We start from the raw sequence: 13334 nt of genomic DNA, 5'->3' as shown, positions 1-13334 counted from the left end.
GTCAAAACTAGAGGGCAAAGGTGACTGAGCCACCAAAGACTGACAGTGATCACCATTTCTCAATGTGGTCATTTAGTAAAGATCCTCAAGGGAGAGCAAAAGTGTGGACAAGACGATCAGACAGTTGAGAAGGGCAAGCAATCAATACAAAAAAGATGTTAGGAGTGGCAACAGAGGCTGAAAGTGAGGAGTCTGGAAGCCCAGAGGAAAGAAAGAGACCTCTTGGTGTTATCACTGCTGCAGGGATAAGATCTTAAGTACAGGTGCTCACCGTAACACTTCCACTGCCATGCTATGATCAGTTCTGCTCCTGTATCTATACACACATTTGCATGTATAGTGGAACCTTGGTTTTTGAAAGTAATCCGTTCTGGAAGACCGTTTGACTTCCAAAACATTCAAAACTCGAAAACTGAATACGGAATCCTCAGTACAACAGGGAAACTCAAAATGGAAGCCACGTGGCATGTTCGGCTTCTGAAAATCATTCAAAAACCAAAGCAGTTACTTCTGGGTTTTCGGCGTTCAAAAGCCGAAACGTTCGACAACGGAGACGTTCGAAAACTGAAGTTCCACTGTAAATGTGTGTTGTCCATGCGTATTCACGAAAAGGCTCATTTTGGGGAATTAGCAATACTACTCTTCAGATATTTGAGACTGTTAAAAACGTAAGGACATAAATTGAGCCTTGTGAATCAGGCCCACACCCCATCTCGGCCCCTTCTCATGGAAGCCAGCCAGGTGCCTGGGAGAAGCCTTCAAGTTAAGGCATAAGCACAACAGCACTCTCCCCTACTCGTTTCCAGCTAGTAGCCAGAGGCATAGTGTCTCTTGACGGTGAAGGTAGAACACAGACATGTAGCTAGGAGCCATGAATAGCCTTATCCTCCATTAATAGCCTTATCCAGCTGCACCTTTAACTCACAGGTTAACTCACACCACCTCCTTGGTCACTTCCATTGCCCTTTTCTGAACTGTTCCTGAACTGTGTCCAACTCCACAATAACCTTTTTGAAGTGAACTGACTGAATTGTACACAGTATTGCAAATGCAGTCACACTATAGATTAGGATTGCCATGTTTCAAAAAGTGAAAATCCAGACACAAAAGTTGTTGAGCTTATTTTAATAAAATTCATCAAAATCTACACTACCAGCATGGCTATGTCCGGAAGATTCTGGACGTGTGGCAATCCTGCTATAGATTTGTATAAGTTTTTAAAGTAGTATCATGCTGATATAAATTGATTTAGAAGCAACACAAGCAGCTCTTTGGCTTGAAATGCCACTTGTGTAACAAACTGAATGTTGGAATCTCATGACCTCACAGCAATTGTTAGCCAAGGTGAGCATTAGCTCATCTGTGATATCATTCTGTATCCATTCCAACATTCAGTTTCTAGCACTTCACAATAGTGAAGCAAGTCACAACTTTGTAGGAATGTTTTCTGTACAGAGCAGAAGTATGATCAAAGAAGGTTGAAATGAACATTGGAGTGCATCTACCGGTATTGTCTTTTCTGTCTTGCAGCTGCTTTTGTGAGCTTGATTCGTAACCATTACATTTTTGTTACTGCCATCATTACCTAACTAATTAACTTGCCAGACTTAATTCTGATTCTATGTGGCCTATTTATCCTGAGTATCCTGTCAGTGACCAGATAGTTAAGCACAGGCATAGGCAAACTCGGCCCTCCAGATGTTTTGAGACTACAATTCCCATCATCCCTGACCACTGATCCTGTTAAGCTAGGGATGGTAGGAGTTATAGTCCCAAAACTTCAGGAGGGCCGAGTTTGCCTATGCCTGGTTAAGCAGATCACTGCACAAATAATATGCCTCCAACTGTGCCCTTTTTTGTTGGTGGAAGTGGCAGAGGGGCAAAGAGAGGAAGAAGAAGAAGAAGAAGAAGAAGAGTTTGGATTTGATATCCTGCCTTTCACTCCCCTTCAGGAGTCTCAAAGCGGCTAACAATCTCCTTTCCCTTCCTCCCCCACAACAAACACTCTGTGAGGTGAGTGGGGCTGAGAGACTTCAAAGAAGTGTGACTGGCCCAAGGTCACCCAGCAGCTGCATGTGGAGGAGCGGAGACGCGAACCCGGTTCCCCAGATTACGTGACTACCGCTCTTAACCACTACAGATTTAAAAAGGCAGAAAAACTGATATCTGTTAGTCATTTGCCTATCAGCACTTCTCTCTGAAATTACAATGGGAAAGTCATAAGTCTCTTGAAGCAAAAACGCATCATAGCTATGTGCTTTGCTAAGATTGTTTAGTGGGGTGGAGCTCCCTCAGTCCACTTTGATTCCAATCCAATATGTAAGTCAGTTCTGAGAGAAGGTAAAGCCAGGATCACTCAGATGTCCTTTAGAGAAGCCTTCCTTGGTGACTTCCCAATGTTGTTTCACCATAACTCCCACCTTCACTAACCTTTGGCCATGTTTCCTGGGCCAATCTGAAGTTGGAGACCAACATCTGGGGACACCAGGTTGAGGAAGTTTCATGTAAAAGTATCTGTGCTAGCCATCATCCCATGTGACCAAATCTTCCATGGCCTCAATGCCAGTTGTTCCTGCTGATCCCAACAGCTTAACAACAGAAAAGGAATAGTAGTCACATGGACACATAACAGGCCTGTACTGCAGCAGCAATAATGACTATGCATCCAACTGCTACATGAAGGCAACTACTCCAGAAATTGGAAAATGTCCTGGTCCAGTGGGGTTACTAGACCTTAGTACCATCTCTGATGGATTCTACAAGTGGTGTCCTCACTTTGAGATTCCATCCAATTGTGCCACCTTGTGCCCGAACAAGATTTGTCTGAGCAATATTTTGTGATTATCTTGGGATATGGGATCAATTGACCAGCAGAGGCCAAATTTGTAACTAGATTCTTGAAAAATATCTGCTATCCAATGGGTGTGCAGAATGTCAGAAGCTGCTGGAATCTGTGGATGGACTAACGTCCAGAGAACTGAAGCAGTAAGTCCAGTGTTTCTTGAACCATTACGGGAATAACAAAATCATGGTATTCTTTCTCTCTCAATTGGATTACAATAGTGCAGAAACCATATCTCTGTTAGTTGCTACCTATGATTGCACACATCAGTCCCCTCCCCAACAGAATATCCAGAGCAAAACAGGTTATAAAAAAAATCCATGGTACACTATCCAGCATTTATCATTTGAAACACAAACACAATTTGAAACTCTGAAGAATTCTAAAAAAGTCAGTATCAAAACTACTGTTATAATATGTTAGATTATAGAGTCCTACAGCAGTCAGGATACAAACAGCAATCTAGATTGCTATGAAATAACACAACTTTTGAATTTCTTTCCAGTTCTATATACTCAGCCACCTTGGAATTAACCATTCTGGAAATACTATTTACAAAGAAAGAAGTAAAAAAGAATTAAGAATCTCAGGAAAAACAAAGCACCTAGTCCAAATTCCCCTCTAAATTTCTAAAGTCTTTGTTGAACAACTGGCTATCCTCTTCAAAATTATGTTAAATGAGTCACTTGAAATTTCGTAAAGACCAGATCTGAGGCAGTAATCGCAGTAATATCAAACACAGGTAAATATCAAACAAATCCAAGCTTTTTCTGTCTAATTTCTCCTTCTTAATCAAGACTACTCATGAAATAGGGCTGCACTGCATTAATGAGCTGGGCTTCTGAGTACTTTGTGTTAATCTTTTTACATTACCTTTGGGGATGGGGGATAATACACAACAGCGATTACTATGTGCCATCAGAATGCATTCTTTATACCAGGCAGCAGGGGGGTCTCTGACGCATGGGCCTTATTATCCCTGTCACAGTTCCCAATTTGGCCCACAAGGTCATTTCCCCTCAACCATGCCCACCGTCTCCATGCCTGAAGTCATATGTGACATCAAGTGTGGGCAAGTGGAAATGAGCCCTTAATGTGCTCTCAACAATTCTTTGGCAAGGAGTGGCTCACTATCAGCACCTGTTAGCTGGCCTACCAACAGACAAACCTGAAGGACATGGTCTTCCCAGACAGGGATGGGGAATGTTTAAGCCTTCACATTTTGTTTGACCACAGCTTCCATCAGCCTCAGCAAACATGGCCAATGATTAGGGGTGATTTGAGTTGAAATTCAGCAAGATCTGGAAGGCCATGTGCTCTCCCTTCCTGTTCTAGGGAATATCCATGGGGGTGATATGTGCTAGACCTTTCTGTAGAAAGAGTGGGTGGAAGTCCACAACAGATTTTGTTGTGGCCAGCCATTCTCATTACAGTGGTACCTCTGTTTACGAACTTAATCCATTCCAGAAGTCCGTTCTTAAACGGAAACCGTTCTTAAACCGAGGTGCACGTTTCCTAATGAGGCCTCCTGCCGCTGGTGCCCTTCCACCGTTCAGCTTCTGTTCATAAACCAAGGTAACATTCACAAACTGGGACACTACTTCCAATTTTGCGGAGTTCGTAAACTGAATAGTTCGTAAACAGGGCTGTTCTTAAACCAAGGTACCACTGTACCTCCAAATGGAGACTCATATCCCTCTTTTACAATCCAGTACAAAGCAGCCAGACAAGCGAGATCACAAATTCGAACTGGGCTGTTCTCAGCTGAAACATAGGCAACTAGAATATTGTCAGACAGGTGGTCCTTTTCAAAATTTCCTACCTCTGTTACATAAATATCAGCACCTTAATAATTACAAGTTGTATTTGATTTCCACAGGTTGAGAAGGAAAATGGAAAACATCAATAATGTCATGATAGCAAAGGCAAGCACCTTGTCTTCTCACACTACTGATGCATGCAAGAATACTGTCAAATACATGGAAACTTCATACTTCTACAGATTAAACGTGCTGGCTGTATCTATTCCCATCTGCATCGTTGGATTAATAGCTAATGCAATTGTCTTGTACCTTTACTGCTTCAAGATCAACAAGCCAAAGTTAGGCCCATATTTTTTGAGCGTGACCTTTGTAAACCTTATTGTAATCTGCTCCAACCTTGAAGTGGCTGCTTTTCTTCTCGTAGGAGTGGAAACCTCTTTAGTGATTCAACGTCTAATAGATATACTTCATATATTTGCATATGACACAAATATATACGTCGTAACATTTCTCACTGCTGAGAGATTCCTCATTGTCTATTTCCCAGTCTGGTGGCAACATCGCCGGACCAAGCATTTCACGGTAATGATGTGTGTGATTTTGTGGTTCGTTTCTGGCCTAGAGTCACTGGTGGAATATTTTTCCTGCTATGCAACAGTCAGTATTTGGGCTTATAACACCTGTAGAACTGCAAGCGTGCTGGCACTCATCATGGAGGTCATTATTTTTTCCTCCTGCATTTTCTGTTTCTCTTTTGCCATTTGGATCAGAATGCAAAGATCACAGCAAAAGCATCGAGCAAGACTTGACATCACCATTGTGGCCATAGCAATTCTTATTCTTTTGCTTACTGTCCCAGTTAGACTTGTTAATATTATTTCACTTTGGGTAAGTGCAATAGATTATTATATGTTCACTAGCATTAGTCTGTTACTGGATTCTTTTACCTGCAGCACCATTCCTTTTGTATTCCTCATTGTTGGAAGCTGGAAGAGGCAGAAAGGCTTTGAACCCTTCTATATGTTTCTTGAGAGGGCTTTAAAGGATACTGAAGACACATCAGAGCCAACAGTAGCGGACCAGGAGCAGGCATGACAATATCCTTGGCCTCAGAAGTAATTTCTTTTTTTAAAAAAAGTGTATGTTTTATGGAGAGAAAAACGACGTTCCTTCCAAGTTTCAGAATAAATTTATTTCAAATACTTTAAGGCTGTTCTTTACATTGATTCTAACACCTAGGCATGGCACTAGAGCCACTCTCTCCTTTGGGTGGCTACCTAGGCAGAGGCAGCGGGTGGGCTGAAAGTGGAGGACTATAGTCAAAACTAGACAGCAGAGGTGACAGATGTCAGGGCAGGTGCCAGGAGCAGGACAGCAATAACTCACATGGTTAACTCTCTTCCAAGAAACAAAAAAGCTCAGGAGGCCAAGCCTAGTGACCATAGCAACTCTTCCCAGTAAGTCTAACTAAACGTCTCCAGCTTCCCCAGGTCCTTCCCAAGCAATCTGAGACTCCAATGCCTTGTCTTTGTTCCACCCTCTTCATACGTCTTCTGGTTCTTAGTGACCCAGGGGGAGGCAAGCTGGTCACAGAAGGAGGGGGAGACCCCCTGGCTTCTTCAGCAATCAGCCTCATCTCTGCCTCTCGCCCTCCCTTCCTATCCAGCCTTTGCTTCTGCCTCTGATTCTGGATTGCTCTCTGACATAAGACCCTTCCTGCTCACTACACCATGTTATCTCTTCAGTTTCTGACAACACCTCCACTCAGTCTTCTCCCTCTGACCACTCTTCCTCATCCCACAATGAATCCCCTGGATCAGAGTCTTCTTCCCTTTGGGTTCCCCAGTTGGTGCCTCCCACTGTTCCTCTGCATCTAGCCTGTCCATCACCACAGATTAGTGGGGGCAGAAGTGGCTAAGCCACCAAAAACTGAGCGTGACCTTTCTCAACGTAGTCATTCAGTAAGTCCACTTACCTCGTAATAGGTGCAGCAGTGTTGTGAGCCATCTGCCTCCTTCTTTAGATCTGACAAGGGATTGATTAAGACTTGCTGTAGTGGAGGGCTCCTGGCAGGTGGGAGGCCAAAAGGGCCTACTCACCAGGAAGAAGTTTGAATCCAAGCCTACCGACAAATTGGCCAATGGTGAGCCGGTTTGGGGACAGGTCTCATGCAGTGGTGGACGGGACCCAACTGAACAGCAAGCTTCACTTGGGTCTGCTCCTCACATGAGGCCCGCCTCTTCCTTTGCACATAGTTCCTTGTCAGATCTTGCTGCAAATGGAGCTGTGTGGGCCACTGTAAGAGGCCAAAGACAACAGTGCCAGAAGAGGCTGAAGATCAGCGAGAAACATCCGAGGAGTGGGGAGAGCAAGTGGCAGCAACCAGCAGCTCCAAGCTAAATTGCCACAAAGTCAAATTCACACCCAGATTTCAGAGTGCCTCCTGGTTGCCAGTTGAGGTTTGCATGTGGATTTGCATTGGGTCGTGAAGGAATCCGAGTGGGACCATTTTGTGTTGGTCCACGTGTGCCATCCATCACCATGTGGTTTGGTGAGGAGCTCTACTGCAAGCACTATTGTGCTTCAGGTGAACTGAGTGGTCATGTGATGCATTTTCCTGGAACGAGCTTGGTTAGCTTTTTTCAGCATTGCTCAACTAGCCATCTAGGAGCCTGGGTTTATAGCTCCCCCCTTTTTTCCTGAGCTTATTGTTTTTTTCTGTGTTGAGCAAGTAGCCATCCGGCAGCCTTGGTTTATAACCCTACCACCACCTTTTCTGTTTCGGCAGAGACTGAATAGCAGGGTGATTAGTTTGTTCGCAGCATAACGCGGGCTACCATCACTGGCTGCCCCGAAGCAAAACTAAGAAAAAGAATGTTTATGGGGGATAATCAAAGGGTTTTCACCTCATAGGCTTGCCATGACTGTTCTGACGTCAGGACTGCTTCAGTTTGCATTGGTGAATACAGATATCAGGAATTTATGGTGCTTGTTGGATTCTTGCTCAGTTGCTGTGGGGGTGTTTAATCATTCTAAGCAAATTTAGTCTGTTGCCATTGAATTTTGAGCAGCACAGTGTTTAAGCAACATGTTTGCAAATGACAGAAATTCTGAAGAGTTATAATTGATTCATCGGGCTACTGTAATTTCCTCTATCTTGAGCAGGGATTGGGTGGAGTACAAGAATTGCAGATGTTGATTGGTGTTTGATGCAAAGGATTTTTGTGGTCATCCTGTTTCCCCCAATGAATTGTAGTTCGTTTGGCGCAGCACTTGGTTCTCTCCCTTGAATGAAATGGAAATTTGATTGCTAGTTGTTTTCCCCTCCCCCGCTTGCTCAGTTGCTTGTGTCCAAATTAATTCAACAGTTGATCCTTTGTGCTGCTAGATCTATCAATTCCCTCAGTGATCCTAAAATTATTTTTTTTAATTTTTAATTTTTAAATTTAATTAACTCACAACTAGTTTCTCTCATACTCCTGTATTCATGCTGTTTGGTGGGTGCACCTCTTTATAAAATGGTGATCAGACACATTGAGGCGAAGTCCCTAGACCCATGGTTCCGAACGTGGGGCACACACCCGCCCCACAGGGGGGCAATTTGGTTTTTAAGGAGGGGGGCAATTCAAGAATGAGTTATGAACAGTGAATGGCCTTTTAGGCTTCCTCCACGTGAATAGGAGTTCACTTTTTGAATAATAAGAATTATATGTCATGGGAGGGGGGGAATCAGGATATTAGAGGTGCTTAGGTGGGCATGGCCAAAAAAAGGTTGGGAGCCACTGCTCTAGACCCTGAAGCAGCACACTATGGCAGTCATCAGTCCGGGACATGGTGTCTGGGATGGAAGATAGGGGAAAGTGATCACTATCACTACATGGGTCCTGCAACACCAAGTAATAGCTACGGAACAGAGGTACCTCTATCAGCTTTGGCTGATACACTGACTGTACCTACTACTGGAATAAAGAAACCTATCCATCCATATTTGCAATATAATCCTGGTCATGTTTATATGGAAGCAAGTCTCGTTCTGCTCAACTGGGTTTGCTCCCCAGTAAATATGTTTAGGGCTGCAGCCCTCATGACTTTCAGATTGTAAAGCATGTAACACATTCTACATAAGGCTGACCCCCAAGATGGTTCAAAAACTTCAGCTACTGCGGAACGCTGATACTTATTTATTAATAAGTATGGAATGTTGTATCACATCTATTTTGAGACATCTGTGCTGTTATTGCCTACTAGTCTTCTACCAGTCATCTACCTGGACAATCAAGTCAGGTTCTCTGTCAAACCCAAAGCAGATGCGAGGTTGAAATGGATCCAGAATGATGCCATGGCGCACATCACCAGACTATGGCTAACAGTTGCTATGAGGTCATGGGATTCTCATATTCTCTTTGTTACATACATAACGCATCATCATAGTGAGGTGGGTCATGCTTTCACAACTCCTACAGTGAGCGGAAATGTAACCAAAGAAAGTTGAAAAGAACCTTGGAATCATACTAGCATTTATTTTTATTTCTTGCAGTCATTCACTTCCGTTTGATTTTTTAGATTTTCATTAGCTCTTCATTTAGCAGGAATTCTGGGAACTTGCCTGTTTCATAATTCTGGCTATATCTGAACTGATCTGTTTTTCCTGTGAACAAGCAGCCAGCACAAATAATATGCCTCAATCACCTGTCTTATCATCATTATCATTATCATCACCATTATAATATTTATTTATGTCCCACTTTTTTCTCAGTCCAGGACTCAAGGCGGCATACACAGGTAAAACAGAACAAGCTACAAACAGAAAAGGCAATCATTAAAATGGAATTATAAATACCAATAGTATTAAAATAATATAAAAAGATGCATTAAAATACTGTGGCTCAGGCTTCCACAACATGGTGCTCTCCCAATATTTTGGACTACAGCTTCCATCAGCACCAGCCAGCATGCGCAATAGAGATGGCAGTTGTAGTCCAAAACATCTGGAGGGCACCAGGTTGGGAAGGTGCCCTGGTCTCTGTTAAAAGGGTGTCCATATGATAGCTTCCAAGTGTCTTTTCATTCTTGTAGGGCACAATCGGTCATCTAGTTTGCTAGGGAGCCAAGGGCGATGAAATGGTTGGTTTGCAAGGGAGAGGGGGAAGTCTCAATGTGAACTTGACAAAACACAGGCAGAGCTTATCATCAAGTGTACTCTGCACACTCTCAAAATGTTTAGCAGTGGTCTGTATAACAAAACTTGTGCAGACCGCTTCACAGAGGTATTGAGCGTGCTGTCAAGTCCTGTTGTGTGCTACTGTACAGTTCCAGCTGTTCCAGCCTGAGCTGTGAACAAGGTGTCTGAATGGATCCAGCCTACCACAGGGCTGCTCAGTTCCTGCCTCTCTTCTCTTCTTACATCTAGCAGAGGGACTGTGGCTCCAACAATCTTAAAATAAATGGTTCTGAGACCACTACTAAAGAAATTCTTCCCAGACTCTGAGACTGGCCGCAACCACCACCACCACCAAGTCGCAATGCCTTGTCATTGTGCAGTTCCAGCCTCTGTAGGAAAACACCTATTACACGGATCCATTTTAATTGGCTTTCTTGCCTGAGTTTGACTCAGAAACTGTTTTGTTTGCCCTGATGAATTAGCTACACCAGTACAGTGGTGCCCCGCTAGACGAATGCCTCGCAAGACGAAAAACCCGCTAGACGAAAGGGTTTTCCGTTTTTCGATGCGCTTCGCAAGACGAATTTCCCTATGGGCTTGCTTCGCAAGACGAAAAGTCTTGCAAGTCTTGCGATTTTTTCCGCTCCCCCCCCCCTTTTCTAAGCTGCTAAGCCGCTAATAGCCTTTTAGCCGCTAATCCGCTAAGCCTTTAATAGCCGCTAAACCGCTAAACCGCTAATAGCGCTAATCCGCTAATAGGGTTGCTTCACAAGACGAAAAAACCGCTAGACGAAGAGACTTGCGGAACGGATTATTTTCGTCTTGCGAGGCACCACTGTATATGTTGCTAAGATCCACAAATGGAAGTTTGAGTTCCAAGGAGTTCCCTGTTTAGGGAAGCTTTTGTTGTTTGATGTATTATAGTATTTTAAGATTTTTTTGGAAGCCGCCCAGAGTGACTGGGGAAGCCCAGCCAGATGGGCGGGGTATAAATATATTATTATTATTATTATTATTATTATTATTATTATACATATTTTGTAGTTGTCTAGTGGAAAAACCCTGCATGACATCCAGAGCTTGACAAAGGAAGTCAAGCATATAACTATTGTGATAGGCAGATTTTTCCAAGGCCTAGCGGAGATTATGTATATCAACTAGGAAATGTGCACAATTCCTTCTTCATGGGCAAATCATGTGTACATTCTCCATGATGCCTGATTGTTATGTGCATTAACTACTCAGCTTACATTCTCCTTAACAAATGCATCAGAGCAGTTAAAATAATTTGTGAGGTATTTTAAAATGCTGCATGAATCTGAAACCCCTCTTGCTGAAATAATACAATGTTAGTTACAATGTTAAGTTTCAGTTTGTCAACCTGGGGTGGATCTACACAGAGGGGGGAAATGCTATAAATAAGTCTGAAATTAGACCCTTATAACAACAACAACAACAACAATGGAAAAACACATATATAAATTTCCTGCTCTCTCGCACCATCTCGTGTTGCATGTTTATAGCACATTCAAATTGTTGTTTCTTTATTAATGTAGCTGAGTCCCTGGTTTTGTTCCTGAACTGGCTCCAAACATTGGTTTACCACACCCACTGCCTCTCTTGCATTGGATGACAGGAACAAGAGTTATGAGATATCAGACGTATCTAAAGAGCCAAGGCTTATTGTAGCAATAGAAGGCAATGAAAGGCTACATCACATTTTGTAGACTTCAACGATATCCCATGTCCCCTAAATTGAAGGTTTATAGGCCCCTGAACAGTGAAGTATTAAGTATTAAGTATTAAGCAGCCAGTGAAGAAGAGAAGGGAGATGATTTCCTGCAAATACTAGTGAACATTATAACACAAATGTCTTTGTCAGACAGGAGATCCTCTTGAAACTTTGCACCTCTTTTACAGTATTTCAGCACCTAATAATCACACAAAATGTGTTTCACGTTGGCAGGTTGAGAAGAGTTACTGAACATACTGATCATCTCATGCTGGAACAGAAAAACCATCTATCTGCCCATGCTGCTGATGCAGAGAACGAGAATGTCAGCAATGAAGGCAACACGAAGGAAACAATGATAATCATATGCATTCCAATCTGCATTTTGGGATTAGTTGGAAATGGAATGGTCATTTTGTTTCTTTGCTATATGATCAAGAAGAATAAGTTCAATGTGTATGTCATGAATATGGCTATGGCTGATTTTGTTGTTGTTGTCTATCTATTGAGTTATTTTGCATTATTTGTAGAACCAGCTCCTATCAATGAACACACTTCACGTTTTCTAGAGATAACATATATTCTTGGACGCAACTCTAGTTTCTATATATTAACAGCTCTCTGTGCTGAAAGGTATCTGTCACTTTTTTTCCCTGTCTGGTGTCAACATCACAGACCAGAGAACTTCTCAGCTATTGTGTCTGCCATTCTGTGGGCCTTCTCGTGCGTAATATCTTTTGTAGAAGACTTTACATGCTATCCAAGATTCTATGCACTTATGTATGAAGACACTTTCCCTTGTGATATTGCAAAAACAATTGAAGCTATCACCGACTTCCTGATTTTTGTGCCCATCATGGTCTTTTGTACTGTGGCCATTTTTATCAAAAAGCAGGAGAAAACACAAACAATGCTCGACAAGACGATTGCAGCAACAGTTATTCTGTTTCTAATTTTTGATGCATCAGCTAGACTTTTGGAATATATAGACTACTGGCATGATGATATAGTAGAAATACCAGTGTTTACATTCTCTGTGTTATTTGATTCCATAACCAGCAGCATCAACCCTTTTTTATATTTTGCTATTGGATGGTGGAGCAGGCCAAATGCCTGGGAAGCCTTAGAGATTTTTGTAGAGAGAGCTTTGAATTATGAAACAAACATAGAACAAACAACACAAGCAGACCAAGAGGAGACTTGAGAATAGCCTGACCTCAGAAACCAAACAACATTCCTCATATAAAGAGGAGTGCTGACTTGCATTCCAATCTCCAGAATAAATGAATTACAGATGATTTATCTTGCTGTTCGTCACTTCTGTCTAACCCACCCAAGATCTACAGCAGAGTCAACTGCATCTTTTATTTGAGCCAGAGGCTACTTGTCCATTTCCGATATGTCAGGGGTCAAGAACAAGGACGTTGAAGCAGAGGTAGACCTGTGGAAGGTTAAAAAATGTTAACCTTACCAAAAAAAACTTTGCAGTGTGTTGCAGTGATTGGGCGACTACAGAATGAGACGGAAATCTCAAATCACGACATAAACTTCAACAAAAGCCACAGAAAAGAAGGATCAGAGTAGCCAATATATACAAAAACCAGAAAGAATCAGAGTGGAGGAGAGGAAAGGAGGAAAAGTATGGAATCAAAGGCACCTGGAAGGGAGAAAATTTAAGGGCAGTTATCTACTGTCTGAAAGACCACAATTATTCAGATTGAGATGCAGCTGGGAACAGAGAATGGTGGACTGTCTTCTAGCAAAATCTTAATACAGAAATATACCCCTCCCTATCCGCTACTTTACAATGGCCTGCTCTTCCATCGCACTTCCCAC

General features: G+C 42.5%; 3 protein-coding genes across 8 annotated transcripts in view; 2 read left to right on the top strand and 1 right to left on the bottom strand.

Annotated features, from left to right (window-relative positions):
• Positions 1–13334, bottom strand: part of PNLDC1 (PARN like ribonuclease domain containing exonuclease 1) — a 54591-nt gene that overhangs the window by 19720 nt on the left and 21537 nt on the right. The window lies entirely within an intron of this gene.
• Positions 1365–5807, top strand: LOC310703855 (mas-related G-protein coupled receptor member H-like). 4 transcript variants are annotated; one of them, XM_083496639.1, is made up of 3 exons: positions 1366–1507; positions 3348–3584; positions 4722–5807. In XM_083496639.1, the coding sequence occupies exon 3, from the start codon at positions 4735–4737 to the stop codon at positions 5698–5700; it is 966 nt and encodes a 321-aa protein (XP_083352765.1). In that variant the 5' UTR covers positions 1366–1507; positions 3348–3584; positions 4722–4734; the 3' UTR covers positions 5701–5807. The 4 variants fall into 4 exon arrangements, with proteins under 4 accessions (XP_083352766.1, XP_083352765.1, XP_083352768.1 ...); XM_083496641.1 differs by having other exon boundaries at positions 1378–1538; XM_083496640.1 differs by lacking the exon at positions 3348–3584 and having other exon boundaries at positions 1365–1507.
• LOC310703856 (proto-oncogene Mas-like) lies at positions 9254–13334 on the top strand. Its single transcript, XM_083496643.1, has 2 exons — positions 9254–9387; positions 11733–13334. Exon 2 carries the CDS (start codon positions 11767–11769, stop codon positions 12700–12702), a length of 936 nt encoding a protein of 311 aa, XP_083352769.1. The 5' UTR covers positions 9254–9387; positions 11733–11766; the 3' UTR covers positions 12703–13334.

This window comes from Podarcis liolepis, assembly GCF_965112155.1.
Source record: "Podarcis liolepis genome assembly, chromosome: 3".
Taxonomy (NCBI): domain Eukaryota; kingdom Metazoa; phylum Chordata; class Lepidosauria; order Squamata; family Lacertidae; genus Podarcis; species Podarcis liolepis.
The sequence above is the reverse complement of the archived record's forward strand: the minus strand, read 5'-3'. Positions and strand labels throughout refer to the sequence as shown.

Bases quoted from the DNA above. Each gene is read 5' to 3' on its own strand.
- LOC310703855 (XM_083496640.1), top strand. From the start codon at position 4,735: ATGGAAAACATCAATAATGTCATGATAGCAAAGGCAAGCACCTTGTCT.
- LOC310703856 (XM_083496643.1), top strand. From the start codon at position 11,767: ATGCTGGAACAGAAAAACCATCTATCTGCCCATGCTGCTGATGCAGAG.